Genomic DNA, 21,673 nt, shown 5'->3' on the forward strand with positions numbered 1-21,673 from the left:
AATCATCTTTTGAACTTCTTGCTCACATTGATTTGTTCGAGGATCTACATGAGATAGTGACAATGAATTCCAATCTATCTCATTTTTCAACTGCTTATGTTCTCCCCCTAATGTTGGGTATACTGATTCATCAAAATGACAATCAGCGAATCTTGCCGTAAATAAATCTCCAGTCATAGGTTCCAGATATTTTATAATAGAAGGAGATTCATACCCAACATATATTCCCAACCTTTTTTGGGGACCCATCTTTGTGCGGTGCGGTGGAGCAATTGAGACATATACCGCACACCCAAATATTCAAAGATGGGATATATTTGGCTCCCTTCCAAACGCCAACTGTAATGGGGAAAATTCATGATAATTTATTGGCCTTACGCGCACAAGTGCTGCTGCATGCAAAATAGCATGCCCCCATACTGAAATAGGAAGTTTTGTCCTCATTAGCAATGGTCTAGCTATCCATTGGAGGCGTTTAATCAATGATTCTGCTAGACCATTTTGAGTATGTACATGAGTGACCGGATGCTCAACTTTTATTCCAATCGACATACAATAATCATTAAATGATTGAGATGTGAATTCACCAGCATTATCAAGACGAATTGTCTTTATTGCATAATCTGGAAATTGTGCTCTTAACCTTATAATTTGAGCTAACAATCTCGCAAAAGCCATGTTGCGAGTTGATAATAAGCACACATGTGACCATCTTGTAGATGCATCTATCAAGACCATATAATATTTAAATGGTCCACATGAAGGGTGAATTGGCCCACATATATCACCCTGTATACGTTCCAGAAACGCAGGGGATTCAATCCCAACCTTAGTTGCTGATGGTTTGATAATCAGTTTTCCTTGGGAACAAGCAACACAAGAGAATTCCTTAGATTGAAGAATTTTCTGATTCTTCAAAGTGTATCCATGTGAATTCTCAATAATTCTGCGCATCATATTATAACCGGGATGGCCCAACCGGTCATGCCAAATGATAAAATCATTAGAATCAGTAAACCTTTTGTTTACAATGGCATGTGATTCAACAGTACCAATATTTGTATGGTACAACCCAGAAGAAAGTGCAAGTAATTTTTCGTGCACAATTTTCTTCTCCATATTTATTGTAGTAATATAAAGGTATTCAACCTTTCCTTCATTTGCAGTCTCAATATGATAGCCATTTTGGCGAATAACCTTGAAACTTAACAAGTTTCTTTGAGACTTACTACAATATAATGCATTATCAATTACCAATATCGTTCCTCCAGGTAGTAATAAGGCTGCTTTTTCAGAGCCTTCAATTAATTTTGTACTACCAGATATTGTATTGACATAGGCCTTTTTTATAATCAAATGACAAAAATATTTCTTTTCTTTTAATATCGTATGAGTTGTGGCACTATCCAAAATGCACAAATCTCCATTATTCATCTTGAATCCAATTGAAGACTGATATATTTATTTATCTTCATAAAATAAAAATGCATTGTAAGAAATAAAATAAGTAACAATTTTGCTAGAAAAACATAAGTCCCTTTTTTTTTAAAGTTAAATTATGGTAATTTAGAATTTAAAAATTTATATGATTCAATTATGATGAATGTTACAATAATTTAGTTTATGGAATTATATACTTATTAACCTTAAATAAATATTATACACAAGTATTAAAAATAAATATAAAATATTATAAAATATTAATATAATATTATTCATCATTTATAGATAATTTGTTTATTGACAAAAATAATACAATCATTATATATTATTAATGTCTAAAACATTAACAAGAATAAACAGTTAGTATAATGACATTAAATAAGGCGAATATTATTTTTAGTAACAATATGATATTAAGATTAAATAATAACACACTAATAGTAATTAATTACAACATTATAAAATAGCACAATGTAATAAACAATATACAATTATCATAAAAATGTGACCTTGATTATTATTATTTTTCTTCAAATACATAAACGTAAAAACACAATAATTCGAAGTACATGATAACATATTGAAAAACATGAAATTAAACATCAATTAAGATCCTTAAAAAAATCTTCAACCTCCAAATGAGTAATATTATTGAGGTCATTAAAATCATCATCCCTTAAGGCCAGATTTGTTTCAATATTATCATTATTCAAAGGCCTTGCCTCAACATTATTTTCGAACGTCAAGTGTGACTCTATCCGAGCATTAGAAGAAGAGGCACCACCTCTATTTGCCTTTCTTTTAAAAGAATTTTGATAAAGTCTTACAAAATGCTCAGGCGTCCGACATTCATTTTTCCAGTGGCCTTTCATGCCACAACGATGACAGTTACTTTTTGAAGGGCCATTTTGAGAACTGATATTGTTCTCCCTTTTATGTTGACCACCACCACGACGATTATTATATCGTCCTCTGCCATTGCCACGCGCACGCACATTATTGTGACCTTGATATTTATTATGTCTTCTTTCAGATTGGCCATGTGCTTTTACCATATTTGCCTCCGGTAATGGAGCAGTTCCAGTGGGACGGGCTTCATGATTTTTCATTAAAAGGGCATTATGTTGTTCAGCCACCAGAAGGCATGATATCAATTCAGAGTATTTTTTAAAACCCTTTTCACGGTATTGCTGCTGTAATATTACATTAGAGGCATGAAAAGTAGTTAGTGTCTTTTCTAACATGTCCTCATCATTTATATTTTCCCCACATAATTTTAATTGGGAAGTTATTCTAAATACAGCAGAATTATACTCAATTACGGTTTTAAAATCTTGAAATCGTAAGTGCATCCACTCATAACGAGCCCTTGGCAATACCGTTGCCCTGAGGTGGTCATACCTCCCTTTTAAGTCTTTCCACAATTCAAGTGGATCTTTCACTGTCAAGTATTCCATTTTTAGGCTTTCATCTAGATGATGACGAAGGAAAATCATAGCCTTTGCTTTATCCTGACTTGATGCTCTATTTCCTTCAATTATAGCATCACCAAGACCCTTAGCGGTAAGGTGAATTTCATCATCAAGTACCCATGACAAATAATTTTTACCAGAAATATCAAGTGCCACAAATTCCAATTTTGACAAGTTTGACATGATGAAAATTAATTTGAAAGTAACAAAGATAACTTAAAAATTAAATTTCTTTAGTAGATATACCTGATATAGAAGTTAATTTTCTGAAAAATTAGAGCTTCGTGCTGATAACGTGTTATAAATTAACTAACTTAACAATTTTATAAAGGAAGAAGAGTAAGAAAATATAGAGAGAGTAGTAGAAATTTTTCTTTCTATGTGTATTTTTCACTGCCAAAAACATAGGCTATTTATAGACAGGAAAAGTTAAAAAGGATGAAAAAAAATAGTGGGCAAATTGCCCACTTAAGTGGGCCCCACACAACACTTGCAAGTGGACATCCAATTCATTGTCCATCTTGCTTTTTAACACTATCATGGTTGTTGATAATCATCTTGCTAATTTTACATGGAAAGAAATTGGAAGACATAAATTAAAGATAAAATCAGAATTTAAAGTTTATAAATTTTGAAGCTGTCATTGAATTTTTAGCTCGTGTTATTTATTGGACTTATAATTAAATATTTATATTTATTTTTTACTGAATTTCTTATTCAAATATAAAGATTATGAAAAACTTATTAAATTTATCTAAATTCATACTTAATATTGTAGCTCTGCCATTGATTTTAATCAACAAAATAAATGGTTCTAAACTTCTAATTATCTCATCTTTGATTTAACACAATTAATTAAGAAAAGTATTAAACCTTTGAATTTAAACCTCAACCACTAACACTTTGCCAAATTGAAGACGAAATTGTCTAGATGTTCTTCTCGAAAGAAATAAAATAAAGACTTTTAAGTTATATATTTGATAGTTCTTTTATTTTTAATGTTTCATATTACTGGTATATGAAGCTTAAATTCATTAATACAAATAAATATCTCGTTATTTATAAATTATTTTTGATTTATTATTTAATGTCCGGTGTGTATATTGAAATTTGATTAATTCAGATTCGCACCGCACATGATTCTATTAAAAAGGAAGCGCTCTCTATAAAAGTTTGAGGCCTCAAATTAAGAGAAAAACAATCCCTTTCATTACACCGCATTCTTTGGTGGTCGTGTTTTTGATAGATTAAGCCAAGATGTATGCTAGTCCAATGTGCATGTGCTTGATATGCAGGAAAATATTTTCAAGCATTTTTTTCTTTTAGGAAAGTAATTTTTTAAAATTTATTGGTGATTGTTCAAGTTAAAGTAAGGTTAAATGAATAATAATATTATTATTATTATTATTATTATTATTATTATTATTATTATTATTATTATTATTATTATTATTATTATTATTGAAGATGGCCAAATTGGATTAAATCTAAATAAATAATATAAAGAAAAATAAGATGGGATAGAGAGAATTTGGGGGTTCATTTACACTTTCGTTCCTATTTTGTCCGATTTTTAATTTTTGTCCCTCAAGATAAATTAATAATTTTTTTATTGGCATAAATTTATATTTCGCATTATAATATTTTACAACTTATGCCTGCTAGACCTAAGTCTAAAAATACTAAATATAAAAATAAAAAATCAGTCCATTTAAGGAATAACTCGTGCAATTAAGTAGAAATATTTGTCTAATCCAATTGTAAAGAAGGAATCATTTGAAAAATCATGTTGAGTTGCACCTGATTCCTTTAACCAATCATAGTGTGACACAACTGTCATTTCAATGGGAGTGGGGCCCTGACTTGCTTTTTTCCTTAATTTTTGAATTCGTCCAATTTTAATCCAATTCGTCAGTTGACATTGTCATTTAACTATTACAAAAAATACGATGAAATGATAAAATCTATTTTGCCTTAACTAGAAGTCTCGTATAAAATCTTCATAACTTATTTTTTTATAACATAAATTTAAATTAATTAAATAAGTATATTTTAGATACTAAATAATTAAACTTGATCAATTATAGTGTGTCACAGACTTAATTTCAATGGGAATGGGCCCCTGCTTTAGATTTTTTATAGGATTGGTTTTTAGGGGATAAGCTTGTGAAGAAGTAAGCTTATTTTCGCCCAGACTGCAGATGCTAGATTTTCACATCTTCTAAATTTTTTTTGGTCTTTGATATGAGTTGTATGAAGCAAAAACTCGTTCCACATATGGTTTGGAAGTCGAGTCCATCTTAACTATTAGAAGTCTCGTATAAAATTTTCATAGTATACTTTTCTACGACACAAACTCAAATTAATCAGATCAGTAAATTCCAAACATCGAATACTTGAGGAATTGAACAAAAAAACTATAGAAGTCTTGTGTAAAACCTTCATAGTATACTTTGCTACGACACAAACTCAAATTCATCAGATCAACAGTTTCCAAACACCGAATACTTGAGGAGTTGAACAAAGAAAAAGTTAAGCTAGCGTTTGAACTCAAATTTTCAAATATTTTCGACAAATTATTTTTGAAAAAAGTTTTGACAAGTTATTTTTTGATAAAATTATCAATGTCTTTTAAGAAAACTTGTTTTGTGGGACATAACTAAATTTTCACATGGTAATATTTCATGATTCCTTAACAACTAGAATGGGCCACAAATGTCATTTCAATGGGGTAGGGCCCTAACTTTCATCTTTTACTTTAAACTTATTTGAATCAGTCCAATTTTAATCCAATTCGTCAATTAACTATTACGAAAGGACATGATGAAATAGTAAAAACTCCTTCACCTTAACTAGAAATCTTGTATCATAGTGTTCTTTTCTACAACACAAAGATAAATGAATTTTGGACATCGAATACTTGAAATTTTACTCAATCATCGTATACCACAAAGATAAATGAATTGGGTACAACTTGCATTTTTTTTAGTTAACTTATTTTGATGTATTCAATTTTAATTCAGTCCACCAATAGACACTGTCAATCAACTTATACCGAAAGACACGATGAAATGGTAAAAATTCCTTCGTCTTACTTATAGAAGTCTCATGTAAAACCTCCAGGGATCGTTTGGTGTAAGGAATAAATATAAATAGTTTTAGGATTAAAAAATAATCCGGAATAAAATTTTGATGTGTTGTTTGGTTGACAAATTTGGGATAACTTATCCCACATTTATGCCATAGTGATGGGATAAATTATCTCATATATATGATGAGATAAGTTATCTTACTTTATCGCAGGATAACTAATCTCAGAATAATTAATTTTGACATAATTTGTTTCCAATCAAACGACCCCTCATAATATACTTTTCTAGCACATTACAATTCCTTGTACTCTCATTTCTGCTATTTCTGTTACTATTTATTGCTTTCAGTACTTTTGATTACTCTATTTTATCTGTGATGCCTTCGTGATTTATTTTTCTATAGCGCTTTGAATTTTTTTAACTTTATCTGACCCCCTTTTCCGTTTTTTTTTTTTTTTTTTTTTTTTTTTTTTTTTTTTTTTTTTTTTGAGCCGAGGGTCTCTCGGAAACAGCCGTCCTACCTTGGTAGGAGTAAGGTCTGCGTACAATCTACCCTCCCCAGACCCCACGTTGTGGGATTTCACTGGGTTGTTGTTGTTGTTGTTGTTGTTGTTGTATGATACAAATTCAAATTAATCAGATCAGTGGATTTCGAACGTGATACTTTGAGAAAGGAGTTGAACAAAGAAAAAGTTAAGCCAACCAATTAATAAAGAGCCAGCAGGAAAAAAACAATGGATGGAAAAAAGAACACTATTTTGAAAATTAGTTAAACAAATAGTCTATATAAATCAAAGTTGACCACTCTGAGATTTCACATTTATCCATTCTTCTTCTTCTTCTCAATTCCTGATAATAATAATAAAAAAACTTGCTAAATGTTCATAGAAACTTAGAAAAACATCACAAAAAAATGTCCAAAATTCTTTTTTCCTTTCTCACTTTTCTGTTTTTGATCATTTCCCATGGAAATTCCCAACAAAATTCAAATCAAGAGAAGGCCATTTTACTCAAACTAAAAGAATACTGGTTTACTTCATCAAATGTCACAAAATGGGATTCATCATCAAATCATTGTTCTTGGGATGGAATAATTTGTACCCAAAATTCAGTTTCTGGGATTCAAATTCCGTATGGAAATATCTCAAAACCAATCCCAGAATTCATTTGTGATCTTAAAAATCTCACCTTTCTTGATTTTAACCATAATTTCCTCCCTGGAAAGTTCCCTGATATTTACAAATGTTCAAATCTTGAATTCTTAGACCTTTCTTATAACTACATGAATGGTTCTCTCCCTGATGAAATTTACCGCCTTTCGAGTAATCTTAAGTACTTAAACTTGACTGCCAACAACTTCAATGGTGATATCCCTAAAGGGATTGGTGGATTAAGTCAGCTAAATGTGCTTGAGCTACCAGGGAATTTGTTTGATGGTTCTTTCCCTGAAGAGATTGGTGAATTGTTGAATCTTGAAGTACTTGTGTTGAGCTTGAATGGTTTTGCTCCACAAGCTATACCATCAAGATTCACACAGTTGAAGAAATTGAGAAGATTTTGGATGACAGAAGCAAATTTGGTTGGTAATATCCCTGAATATATTGGTAACATGACAAATCTTGAATATTTGGATTTATCGACAAACGGATTGACTGGTAGTATCCCTGATGGTTTGTTTCAGCTCAAGAATTTGAGTATTGTGTATTTATATACTAACAAGTTGTCAGGGGAAATACCTCAGTCAGTTTTGTCAATGAATTTAGATGTTGTTGATTTGTGTAACAACAGTTTGACAGGAAAAATACCACAAGATTTTGGAAAGTTAACAAAACTGACTGGATTGACTTTGTTTTTCAATCAATTATCAGGTGAAATACCATCGAGTATAGGCAAATTACCATCATTGATGACTGTTAAGTTGTTTGGGAACAAGTTATCTGGTGAAATTCCACCTGATTTTGGTCGATTTTCGAAACTTTTTGACTTCCAAGTTTCAGAAAATCAACTTGTTGGCAGGTTACCTGAGGGTTTATGCAATAACAAGGCCTTATCTAGGCTGGTAGCTTTTGGAAACAAACTTACAGGTGAACTGCCAGGTTCACTTGGAAATTGTGATAGTCTGAGGTTTGTTCGAATCGAAAATAACCGTCTTTCTGGTGAGATTCCTGATGGATTATGGACAGGTAAGAATTTGTCAATGCTTTTGATGAATGATAACTTGTTCACTGGTCAGCTTCCACATAGAGTGGCATCAAATTTGTCAAAAGTTGATATCAGCAATAACAAGTTTTCGGGTGAATTACCAACTGGTATGGGTACTTGGTACAGTCTAAGTGAGTTCAAGGCTAGTAATAATGTCTTAAGTGGTAAAATCCCTCAAGAATTAACTCTTCTTCCAGGGTTAACTAAACTTTTTCTTGATGGTAATCTACTTACTGGAAATTTTCCATCGAATATATCGTCGTGGAAGAATCTTGTCACATTAAATAGCAGAAAAAATCAGCTTTCAGGTCCTATACCTTCTGCACTTGGCCTTTTACCAAATCTCATTGATTTGGACTTGTCAAGTAATCAATTTTCAGGTGTTATTCCAACTGAATTAGGTAACTTGAGGTTAACTTCACTTAACCTGTCATCCAATCGCTTAGCGGGTGAAATCCCATCTCAGTTAGAGAATGCAGCTTTCGATAGGAGCTTCCTGGATAATCCTGGTCTTTGTTCAATTAATCCATCAGTAGGACTCGCGTCTTGCAAGGGGGAAACTCATAAGTTAGACAAGTTTCCGGTTGGACTTGTTGCTGCTCTTGCTAGTGTATCAGCAGTTACTTTCCTGGTGGCAGTTCTATATAGTCTGTTTGTGTTGAGAAGTCATAGAAAAAGAAAACAAGAATCAGTTTTAACATGGAAACAAACATCATTTCACAAATTAGACTTCACAGAATCAGACATTATATTCAATCTGACCGAAAACAACATAATTGGAAGTGGAGGATCAGGACAGGTCTACCTCGTGACCTTAAGCCGATCAGGTGACTATGTTGCTGTCAAGAGGATATGGAGAAACCAAAGGTTGGATCACAAGCATGAGAAAGAGTTTCTTGCTGAAGTTCAGATATTAGGCACGATTCGACACTCCAATATAGTAAAACTCCTCTGCTGCATCTTCAGTGAAGAGTCGAAACTTCTTGTCTACGAATATATGGAGAATAGGAGCTTGGATATGTGGCTTCACTCAAAGAAGAGGCTGAACAATGCCTCAAGATCAGCACAACATCTGGTATTGGAATGGCCTAAGAGACTGGAAATTGCGATAGGAGCTGCTCGCGGTCTTTGCTACATGCACCATGACTGCTCACCGCCTATTATTCATCGCGATGTGAAGTCAAGCAACATCCTATTGGATACTCAATTCAATGCAAAAATTGCAGATTTTGGCTTAGCCAGGATGTTACTCAAGCCTGGAGATAACACAGTGACGGCAGTAGCTGGATCTTTTGGGTACATTGCTCCAGGTATAACACTTTGTTGTTACAATTTCCTTATTAGTTGTTATGTTTTGTTCATTGTCGTTTTTCCTTTTCATACCTACTTTGAATTGTTGTACTCGAGGTGAGGGTCCTTCGGAGACAACCTCTCTACCTCCACAAGGTAGGGGTAAGATCTGCATACACTCTACCCTCCCTAAACCCCACTTGTGGGATTTCACTGGTATGTTGCTCCAAGTATAAGACCATCAACTTATCTAGCATTAATGAGTTTAAAAGTTAGGTTGATCTCTTAATAGCCTGTGTAGCCAAGTTTTTACGAGGCCAAAAGTGCTCATTTCGAAAAAGTTAGGTTTGGCCAAAATTTTTGGAGAAAATAAGTGTTTTTGAGAGTAGTAGAAACTGTTTTTCAAAAGCTTAAAAAAGTAGTTTTTTCCTAAAAGTATTTTTTTTGTAGAACACTTGAAAGAATACACTTAGAACACTTTTTAAAAGTTTTGTCAAACACTAATTGCTGCTCAGGAGTGTTTTTCAAATTGATTAGTCAAACACAAAGTGATTCTCACACCAAAAGAACGAAAAGCACTTTTCAAACTAAGTTGATATTAGAAGCTTGGCCAAACAAAATTCAATAACATATCAAGGGGTCGTTTGATTCACTTACTAGTTATGCATGAATTATAACACAGGGATTATTTATGCAGTAAATAGTAATGTAGAGATTATTATGCGAGTATTACTGTTAAGGTACACCAAATTCTCTCATAACTTATACGAGTATTGCTAATACATGTTGATATTTTCAGAGTATGCGCGAAAAACTAGAGTGACAGAGAAAATTGATGTGTATAGCTTTGGAGTCATCCTTTTGGAACTGGTGACTGGAAAAGAAGCTAATCTTGGAGATGAAGATTCATGTCTTGCAGACTGGGCGTGGCGCCACCTTCAAAAAGGAAAACCAATGTCTGATGCATTGGATGAAGACATCAAAGAAACGCAATACTTGAATGAAATCTTCATTGTGTTTAAGCTTGGAATCTTTTGCACCAGCACAGTTCCTTCATCAAGGCCAACAATGAAGGAAGTTCTGCAAATCTTGATCCAATGTAACGACAGTTCACCTACATTTGGAGAAAAGAAAGCTGAAACAGAACATGATGTTTTACCACTCCTCAAGAACTCAAAGAGTGAGAGGATTGAAGAATATGATGATGTTGGTTTAGCATGACTTATTTGATGGCATTATAATACGATTAGAGTGAAGGAGAGCCTTGACATAATTGGAAATAGCCTCTTGTAGAAATAGCCGAGTGAAGGAGAGCCTTGACATGATTGGAAATAGCCTCTTGTAGAAATGCCGTACTCGGCTATGTACAATAGATTCCTATGGTTCGGCCCTTCCATAGACCTCACGCATAGCAGAAGTTTAGTGTACCAGAATGTTTTCTTTTTTTGTTTTGTTTTGTTTTACAATAGGATTAGAGTAAGAAATAGCAAAGAATAAGACCAAAAGATATCAGGTATTGAAAATTAGCATTGTACATGTACTGTATTGGGATCCATAATGTTGCTTTGCATTGTTTTGCTACAGAAGTTTTGCTTTTCCAGGAAAATAGAACCACCTCACTAATATAACTTTTTGGAAACAATACAACAACATATCTGCAGTAATCCGACAAGTGGGCACTTGGGAGGGTAGAGTTCTACCTCGTAGAGATAAAGAGGTTGTTATATGGTCAGTAACTTTTTGCGACAATAAAAAAATGTAAAGATCACACAAAAATGTGGCAACTAGAAGAACTTTATTTGTATCCTAAGCTTTATTTCTGGCTATTGAGGAAAAAAATTAAGTCCACACTTGGGATAAAGATGATCCTTAGGAGGCACCAAGAGTGAAAAGGTCAGCATATTGGTGTTAGCTGAAGAGCTATGCTCACTTTAGTACATTGAACTATGGCTCACTTCAAAGCTCACTCTTGCATGACATGGTGGGTAAGGAAGCAAGAAATATTTCAACCGTCTCGGAGAAGAAAGTAAGAAGAGGGTTCTCTTTATCAAGGAGAGGGGCGATTGTAAACAATAGAAACTCTTGACTAGGCACTTTTGGCTGTGTCACTCTGACCATGATCAAGATTCCTGGAGACCTGTGTATTGGGAATGCGAGGCAGCCAAAAGTGCAGCTCCAACGCCTGAACCATCATTAGAAAGCTCAATGACTATGCTGTCCGCAGCGTCTCCCAGTAACTCTTTCATAGTTCCCTCCAAGCAATTTCTGAACTTGGTGTAACGCTCAAACAATGCACCGTCCACAGCTATGACAGACCTCTGCTTCTCTACGTCCTTCAAAGTGTCTCTCCCCAATTTCTTGAGGATGCCCACAATTCCTGCTGCAGAAAGACGAGCCCCACGAGAGGTGATAATGTCACATAGCTCCACAACTATTTTCCTCGTTTTCAAGGTAGAATTAGGTACCTATGACAAAAATATATATAACAAATAGGATGAGAAATATGTTGTTCTCCACTTAATTAAGCCTAGCCAACTTAGTGATATTCAGCCAGCGGAGCTAGGTTCTGGATAAATCATTCGCACATATTAAGTGGATTTTTTAATACTAATACGTGTCTCGCCAAAGCTACTGAGTTCTGCCAAACTCGTAAATAGAACCATAGCTCTTCCCTTGATGCTCCATGGTATATCATATACAGGACAAAAAAGATGAGAACTTCAAAGACTAGTAATGTTTCACTTTAAGTCAAATGTTTGATCTTAATACCTCTAAGATATCCTTCAGCTTATTGCCAACCACCTTGAGATCAGCAGACTCATCGTGATGCATAGTAGACATGTCCGGAGTCCTGCATGCGTAGCGGTAATAACCCTTTTCACAATATTTAACAATTCAAAGCTTACATATGCTGAATAAACGTATGCAAATCTAGTCCAACGAGAAGCATAACTTACATTGTAAGAGATTAGTGCAATTACCTAAACCTTAAGTAGCACTAAAGAAGTATTTGCATGGAGAAGAATAAGGTTAAATTTGATGGATGCAAAATAGAGGCAGCCAAAAATTAAATTACTACCGTAATAAATGTGTAGGTCAAAGCAATACCCTACCTCAATATGAAAGGATTTTTCAGTTTTGGTGGGACATAATCACCGAATAATGAAGCTTCTTCAGCCATTCTACACAATACTCTACGCAAAATTTCTCCAAGATACATCCCAGAAATCATCTTCTCATAAATCTGTGCAGTTTCCGAAAGTTCAACATCAGATGTAAGATAGAAAATGTAAAAAGGAAGGAGATTGTCTTTGTTACCTGCTCCCCGGGGTTTAAACTCTCAACATCAAGATTTTGATCATATTCTGTTACTGGAAGATGTGATGAGAGGAAATTACCCCATTCCATGTTGATAACCTTCCAAGACCAAACAAAATTACGTTTAAGTTACAAACATGTTATGCGTATTTATGTTTGATAACAGCCAAAATGTTTCCAAAACCAAGGAAAATATTTTTTAAGAAATGAAGGTTGTTATGAAATGTCACAAGCATCTACCATCTCTCCCGATTTGGGCAACAGACCATGCCATTTGGGAATCGCATGTGCCCGCTCAACATATGCTGCATTGGTTCCAGTACCCAATATTACTGCAGCAATGACATCAGGATTATTGTACCGACCTCCTGCTAACGTTCCAACAGTATCATTGACCTAAACAACCAAGTCAACTAAGAAATTCAGGTTCAGGAATTGCTTAAGATTAAAAATCAGAAATATCACAACAAAAACCTAATACTTCCTCCGTTTCAATTTATTTGTATGATTTTGACTTGACACCGAGTTTAAGAGATTAAAGAATACTTTTGAATCTTGTGGTCTTAAATTAAAGATATGTAGAATGTACCAAAAAGCCCTTTAATCTTTGTAGTCTTAAACATGCCACGTGGAAAGTTAGAATTAAAGAGTTGCCTAAAAAGGAAAAAGACATTCTTTTTGAAACGGACTAAAATGGAAAGTAAGACAGAGAAAACGGAGGGAGCACATGAACATCATCAGGTCACTTGTATTTTATAGAATTTGATTGGGAGCAAAACTTACTAAAGCAGCCACACACACGTCAAGGCCGACCCTTTCCATTGCTTTTGTTAATTCGCCAACCACATCTTGACCAACCTATGTTAGATCCCATGAGTAGTAGTTCAGCATTGCAATACAATATAAAGTTGAAAAAGGAAATATTATAACGTACTTCAAATCAAGTCGGTGAAAAAGCAAGGAAATAATCAATTAACTTTGCATGCAGAAAGTTGTATGCATTAAATCCTCATCAATGCCTACCTATGTTTGATTCCATGAGGAGTAGTTCAGCATTGAAATACAATATAATGTTGGAAAAGGAAATTCTATAATGTATTTTAAATCAACTTGGTGAAAAAGCAATGAAATATTACGTTGCTCGGACTCTCCAATAATGTTGCCGCATCCGTGTCAGATCCTTCAAAAATGTACTGCTTTTGAAAGATCCGACATGCACCTGGCGACAATTTTGAAGAGTCCGTGCAACATAGATGAAATAATCATCAACTTTGCATGTATAAATTTGTATGCATTAAATCCTCATCAATGCAAAAAGGTACATTCAAATGAATGGACTAAATCGAAGGTTCATCGTTGGCATGATCAATCGAAAGTGAAAATCAGAAACTCTGTATCACTAACCACGTCTTCTATGGAAAAGCCCTTTGTCCATTTAATAAGAGTTCCTGATGCAATTGACAATTGTTTCACTGGGAAAGAGAAGGTAAAGCCTAACTCCCTTTGTCTACCGGGTGGAAGATGAAAATCATCACCTTCTGTAGCTACAAATTCTGCAAGTGCCGTGGCAATAAAATCAAATAACACCTGCATTTACCAGATTGAAGTTTAATCATATGAGTATACCCTTGAATGGATTAATAAAGTTGCAGGTTGCATAGGTGATACTCCCTCCGTTCACTTTTACTTGTCACGTTTCGCTTCTTGAGAGTCAAAATGCATCGACTTTGACCAACATTTTAAGATGGATTTTTTTGGATTGTAGCTTATTCTATTTTTCGTACAGTTTTCAAACATCCAAATTTAAAATATTGAATTAATCTAAGTTTTGGCTCCGAAGATTAGTCAAATTGACTCTTGTGAAGCGAAACATGACAAGTAAAAGTGAACGGAGGGAATACATCTTAGACTTACATCAGATGATGGTCCCGCCATCACATTCTGTGGAATTGAAACTTCTTTAACTTCATGTTTAACAATACGCTTTTCTTTCCCACCCAACTGCACACGCATCACACGAAAGTTTGTGCCACCTAGATCCAATGCATAAAACAGCCCTTCTTCGTCCCTAAGATGAAGGAATAAAAGTAATACCAGACGTTAAACTGAAGTAAATATACAAGATATACATGATAAACATACCACTAATAAGCATCTTGACCTTGCTACCACCTTTACTAACAATTTCATCTCCAGAATCAGTGAATCATTTGTGAAGATGCAAACAATCTAATATAACTCCACCCCAGAAGCTAAAATAAAAAGAAAACACCTCCAAGATCACAGCTGCATTGAAAAATAGACAAATTTTCGACAGCCAAACAAGCAAAAATCAGTTTGTGCACATATACACACACAAATACTCATCCAATGTGGAGGTTATCAACATAGCTAATAGGCATCTTTAGTTTGCCAATGAATCATTAGTAAAAACACAAAATTCTGATAATAAGTCCACCCAGAAGCTAATATCAAGAAACAACACCTCCAAGATCACTGCTTTATTAAAAAAAGAGACAAATTCTTGACACCCAAATGAGCAAAACTCAGTTTATACATGCACAAATACTCGCCCAGTCGGGAGGTTATCAACTTAGCTAATAACCATCTTGAGTATACCATGAATCATTTGTAAGAACACAAAAAAGAACTGACATAACTCCAACCCAGAAGTTAAAAATAAAAAGACAACACCTCCAACCGAAGTGGAGCTAGAATTTGATGTTTATAGATTCTGAACGCATCGCCCAACTCATAGCTTGTTTTAGTTACTGTGTTCTCAATTAGAAATTTATACATATTTAATAAACTTCCTACTATCAATATAGGGTCTAAGAAAAAGCTACTAGGTTCATCCAAACCGTATCTAATACCATAGCTCCAACCCTGCCTCCAAGACCACAACTTTACTGAAAAAGAGACAGATTCTTGACCACCCAAATAAGCAAATAACAATTTATGCACATTCTTGAACACCCAAATAAGCAAAAAAAAAGTTTATGCACATTCTTGAATACCAAATAAAGCACCCCAGGATGTAGCCTAATGGTCAATGATGAGGTCTTATCTTCAATTCCTAGCAGAGAAAAACACTAGCTAATTTCTTTACATCTATTCTAGCCTTGGTGGACACAGTTACCTTATACTTGTTGCTAGTGGAAAAAGACATGTATCTGTGGAATTAGTCGAGCTACGCAAGTTGGCCGGACATCACGCTTATCATAAAAAAGGAAGCAAAAAATAGTCTATGCACATTTTTGAACACCCAAATAAGCAAAAAAACAGTTTATGCACATTCTTGAACACCCAACAAAGCAAAAAACAGTTTATGCAATTCTTGAACACCCAAATAAGTAAAATCCAGCTTCTGCACATACACACACAAATATCAAGAAACAACACCTCCAAGATCACTGCTTTATTGAAAAAAAGACACAAATACTAAACACCCAAATGAGCAAAAATCAGTTTCTGCACACACACAAATATCAAGAAACAACACCTCCAAGATCACTGCTTTATTGAAAAAAAAGACACAAATACTTGACACCCAAATGAGCCAAATTCAGTTTCTGCACATACACACACAAATATCAAGAAACAACACCGCCAAGATCAATGCTTTATTGCAAAAAGAGACACAAATACTTGGACACCCAAATGAGCAAAAATCAGTTTACACACACACACACACAAATACTCACCCAGTTGGGAGGTTATCAACATAGCTAATAAGCATCTTGAGCTTACTCCCACCTTCAGAAGCAAGTCCAGCATGCATCTCTACGGTCATAGTATCAGCTACCTGTCTTAGTTTCCCCACTGGAGTTTCACACTTTTCCTCAAAATCTTTCAATAAAGCTGCAACTTTTTCCCACTCACTGGAATTTTTCATCTTGCGCTTCATTAACAAAACTGCCGCCCCACATACTACAGCAGTACATATAACTGATACACCCAAAACCAATTTTCCCATATTTTCTTGAAAAATTTAAAATCAACACTTTTTGTGTATATTTGACTGAATATACTGTAAAGACTGAAGCTTTATTGATTGATTTTTAATGGGGTTTGTTAAAGATTCAGAATTGATGTTTGGGAGTGACAGAGAAGAAGAAAAATGGGAGATGCAGAGTATATTTTTTTAAGGTGACATGGAAGGATGAAGACAAAGAAATTGGTCCCAACAATATAGATTCTTCATTTACTTTTTGCATATATAAAATTGATTTTGAAAAAACATTGGCACTCATTTTATTTCAATTTATCTTATTTTTCTTTATAATCTTCTCAAAAAAATTGTTTTTTATATTATTTTTATTTGATATATTTAAAATTATAAAAATATATTTTAATATTTTATTTACTTTTAAAACATGATGTTAAATTAAAATCAAATAAATAAATTGAAGTAAAGAATAAGGAGACTTTGATCATAAAACATTTTCACTTTTTTCGAAGTTCAATTCCAAAAATTATGTTTGATCGTAAAATTTAAGTTGAATTTTCAAAAAAAAATAATTTAAAATATAATTAAAAAACTATTTTTCATTCTAGTTACTCATAAAAAGTTAAAAATAAAGTTTAATTTATAATTATGATTAAAAATAATTCTAATTTTTACTTTTTTAATTTTAAAATAAAAAATATTTTTTTAAAAAAAATCAGAAGGAAACATGACGATATTAAGAAAAAAATGGCTATTTGGATGCTTATCAAACTCGGTTAAAGAATCTTTTTATGTCTGTCTCTATCTATAGTTCTTTTTGGGATGTGTACCAAATTAGTATAATTTATCGACTTTACTTTAATCATCAAAAACAGAAAATGTAATAAAAGACACACAAAAGGTATAGAAATTAGGGCAGATGAAAATTGAATTGAAATCGATAAATCAAAAAAAATTATTGATTTATTGATAATGAATTTTTGATTTAGTAATTTTAATAATGATTTTAAATTTTTTTATTATCGGATTATCGGTTCTTAATGGTTTATGGTTTTTTTTTAACGGATTAGTCAATAACTCAATAATAACTTAATAATTTATACTTACTATCATTCGACATATAACGTCCTTCACTTAAGGTTTAGTTTTCATATATTTCTTATTGTTTTAAACTTTTAGTTATTATATAATATTTTACATTTGTTTTTACGCAAAACACAATTTATCAACTCATATGCATGGTTCATTTAGTTTGTAACCTTATTTTAAAGTGATTTTCAATGATTTTTTTATCAAATCTTAATGGTTAAAGCGATAATCGAACCGATAATTATTAATAACGAATAAACCGACAACCGATAAGACAATATCTTAATGGTTCTATAATAATTTGGCTTGGCTATAAATCGATAATCAATAAATCAAACCGATAAACTTCAAAACCAAACTGAACCAACCGATATTCAGCCTTAATAGAAATACTAGTGGTAGTAGCCACTAGCCATTTTTTAATTTAAAATTTAAAATAATTAATTAATATAATATATTTTCAATTTGTTAAGTCATGACTCAAAGTCATAAAAATAATCATTAATTTTTTAAAATTAAAATAAATTATTTATATCACATTTTTTTAAAATCCAATGTTTTATCAAATTTTATTTAATAAAATATTTTATGCGTCGAATTGTTATTATCTATTCTTGGCTCAACCATTGTTCATCAAAAGTGAATTATTTTACAGTGACTTTTAAAATATTTATATTTATAAATGGGTGAGAATCTAGCAGGTCGTGTGATAATACAGAAATTTGGAAGAAATTAGAATTTTTCACAATATATTTGGTGCTCATTGGACCAATTTGCACATATTGTGCCAAAAATATCAATCACCTATCAGGTGACGTATATTCTTATTGGCTCAACGTAGCCCTTATTTCGATGTAATTGTTCGGAATTAGTAAATTCAGAATTTAAAATTTATCAGTTTGCAATTTTAAAATTGCGATGGAAATTTATGATTTAAAGTTTAAATTTGATTTATGTACATGCTATTACATAATTTGGATATATCAAATTCTACCGAACCCTTATCCTGAAAGCTACGTTCGCATATATTTTGTGCGATGAAAGTCATTTTTATTAAAAAAAAAAATCGATATCATTAAAAAAAAAATCATACATAAGTAAGAATTTTTGTATTTATTTTAAATTGGCAAATGTTTTAGTAATCAGACACCAAAAAATTACTATATCATGCAATGACTTTAATACTATTAAACATATTAATATGTGCACTATCATATTGTAATAGAATGGTTGAGATTTTTTTATCATATCTTATTAAAAGCTTGACTAGATTATAATAGTGGGCTTGCTTGTACATATTCTTTGAGGCCCAAATTTTGAATTGTGGGTTCATGCAGATGGGCTGAGAGACCACAAGCAAGCAAGTATGAGTCTCAAATAGGTGAGTCGAACTATATTTAGATGAGTTAAAATGAATTGAGTAGGCGAGTCGAACTATATTTAGTGAGTTAAAATGAGTTGAGTCACCAAACGGATTATATCATGATCCCCTCCCCCCTCCTCCCTCACCCCTTAATGTTTGTTTCGTTCAAGATTGATAAGTTAGTTTATATTAAATAGTTGATTATAATCCAATGCATCGACTTACAGTGACTTTTTCGTTTGTTTTATTTGTTCATGTATTATTTATTTGATTATCAAATCAAACTAATAGATGTTTTTTTTTCTTTTACTTATCATTACTATATCAAACAACAAAAATCAGAAACTATATGGATGAACCTAGAAGAAATAATATTATAATTCAATAAATGGAGTCTAAATCAGCTACTTTTAATGTGAAACAAACATTGTGATGATTCAATGAATTACAAACTTAAGCAAGTGTCCAATCCAGAATATTGTCGTGATTTCAGATTTCATGACACTATCATGGATTTCATCCAGGATACTTTGATGGATTTCACATTTTTTAGATTCGAAATCCAAAATATTATCATGGTGTATCCACGTAAAAAAATAACTATTTTTCAATGAATTTTCTAATTTGGGTGTTTTTCAATAACAATTCTAAAAATGACTATATTTGAAATATTACCCTTAGTTTATTTTTTTGCTTGTGGTCCATCACATATGTAGAACTAGGAAACATAGGCCCGTGATGAAAAGTCCTTTAGTTTCCTCTTTTATCTTTTGTATTCAAAATATTTGGGCTTTTATTAGATTGTGTTGTCACATGCTAATTTTAGCTTTATGTAGACTACAGCAGAATAAATACACATTATTCGTTGGGAAAATAATTGGTCCATGGGATTTAATAGTATAGGTTGTATTAGAATAGTTATTATTGATGGGAGTATTTGAGAGAATGGGTTTAGAGTGAGGAGAGGGTCTGGTGGTCCACGACCACCATAGCACCCAAATGGGCGTGGTCATCAATGTCGGTGTGCAATGACCATCTTAGCATCCAAATATGCGTGTTGATTAGTGTTGGTGTACCAAGACCACCATAGTATTCAAATGGGCGTGGTAACCATTGTGATGTGCTCACCATAACACCCAAATGGGCGTGGTGACCGGTGTCAGTTTGCCACGACCACCGTGACATCCAAATGGACGTGGTGACCAGTGTGATGTATGCTCACCATAACACCCAAATGGGCGTGGTGATCGTTGTCAGTGTGCCACGATTACCATAACATCCAAATGGGTGATGTGCTCACCATAACACCGAAATGAGTATGGTGACCAGTGTCAGTGTGCCACGACCACCATAGCATCCAAATGGGTGTGGTGACCAGTGTGATGTGCTCATCATAAAACTCAAATGGGTGTGGTGACCAGTGTCAGTGTGCCACGACCACCATAGCATCCAAATGGGCATAGTAACCAGTGTGATGTGCTCACCATAACACCCAAATGGGCGTGGTGACCAGTGTCAGTGTGTCACGACCACCATAGCTGACCAGTGTGATGTGCTCGCCATAGCACCAAATGGTCGTGGTGACTAGTATCAACGTGTCACGACCACCACAAAACACAATTTTATTCGTGAAAATTCAAATTAATTGATGAAAATTTAAATTTTGTTGGCTTTGTAAATTTTGAAGAAATAATGTCGTTATCCCTGCAAGAACAAAATGGGAGACTTAAATTCTTTTTAAAATAGAGATTAATCTATCAAAATCGAATCAATTTATATATATTTTTATAGCAAAGTCGATCATGACATTAATTAAGCCAACAAGTGCAAAGTCGATGTAAACTCTCATTGTAGCAATAGTGTGCAAATTTACCATCTATATATATATATATTATAAAGGAGAGTAGTTTGCAATGTGGTTAAGCTAAGTGGTAAGCTATGAAAAAGTCACTTGACAATTTTAAGACAAAGTTAATAAATATTGTAATAAAAGTTTTTAATTGAAAAAATTAAAGTATTTAAATTTAAAAATATTAAACTTTCAAAAAAAAAGATTACCGATTAGCTTAAAAGTAGTTGAAGAGTTCTAAATGAACTATTACTATTTAATAAACTTATCATTTTCAGATATTATAAAATAAATTTAAATATATTTAATTTAAATATTAAATTAAAAGATAAAAATATAAAAATATAACTAAAAATATGATTGTGTATCTTTAATAATAATAATAACAATAACAATAATAATAATAAAATAATATCAATAGTAATATTAGCAGGAGTAATCTCAATAATAATAATAAGAACAGTAATAGTAGTAGAAGAAATAATAATAATAATAATAACAATAATAATAGTAGTAGTAGTAGAAGAAGAAGAAATAATAATAATAAAAGTAATAGTAGTAGAAGAAGAAATAATAATAATAATAATGGCAACAACAACAAACAAA

General features: G+C 32.8%; 2 protein-coding genes across 2 annotated transcripts; one reads left to right on the plus strand and one right to left on the minus strand.

The window, feature by feature from the left end:
• Positions 1-6,832: 6,832 nt before the first annotated feature.
• Positions 6,833-11,085, plus strand: LOC129871305 (receptor-like protein kinase 5). Its single transcript, XM_055946207.1, has 2 exons — positions 6,833-9,519; positions 10,299-11,085. Exons 1-2 carry the CDS (start codon positions 6,921-6,923, stop codon positions 10,718-10,720), a joined length of 3,021 nt encoding a protein of 1,006 aa, XP_055802182.1. The 5' UTR covers positions 6,833-6,920; the 3' UTR covers positions 10,721-11,085.
• A 173-nt stretch (positions 11,086-11,258) lies between these two features.
• LOC129871306 (hexokinase-2-like) lies at positions 11,259-16,966 on the minus strand. The gene is made up of 9 exons (XM_055946209.1): positions 16,522-16,966; positions 14,732-14,885; positions 14,222-14,404; positions 13,601-13,675; positions 13,058-13,213; positions 12,818-12,916; positions 12,613-12,743; positions 12,269-12,350; positions 11,259-11,964 (listed from the first exon to the last, which is right to left on the minus strand). The coding sequence occupies exons 1-9, from the start codon at positions 16,791-16,793 to the stop codon at positions 11,620-11,622; spliced, it is 1,497 nt and encodes a 498-aa protein (XP_055802184.1). The 5' UTR covers positions 16,794-16,966; the 3' UTR covers positions 11,259-11,619.
• Between the last annotated feature and the right edge of the window lie 4,707 nt (positions 16,967-21,673).

This window comes from Solanum dulcamara, chromosome 10, assembly GCF_947179165.1.
Source record: "Solanum dulcamara chromosome 10, daSolDulc1.2, whole genome shotgun sequence".
NCBI lineage: Eukaryota > Viridiplantae > Streptophyta > Magnoliopsida > Solanales > Solanaceae > Solanum > Solanum dulcamara.

Excerpts from the sequence above, each read along its gene's own strand:
- LOC129871305 (XM_055946207.1), top strand. The coding sequence starts at position 6,921 with ATGTCCAAAATTCTTTTTTCCTTTCTCACTTTTCTGTTTTTGATCATT. Across the intron at positions 9,520-10,298 it reads TTTTGGGTACATTGCTCCAG|AGTATGCGCGAAAAACTAGA; the intron begins GTATAACACTTT and ends TGATATTTTCAG.
- LOC129871306 (XM_055946209.1), bottom strand. The coding sequence starts at position 16,793 with ATGGGAAAATTGGTTTTGGGTGTATCAGTTATATGTACTGCTGTAGTA. Across the intron at positions 12,917-13,057 it reads TGCCCAAATCGGGAGAGATG|GTTATCAACATGGAATGGGG; the intron begins GTAGATGCTTGT and ends TGGTCTTGGAAG. Across the intron at positions 11,965-12,268 it reads AGCTGAAGGATATCTTAGAG|GTACCTAATTCTACCTTGAA; the intron begins GTATTAAGATCA and ends TTTTTGTCATAG.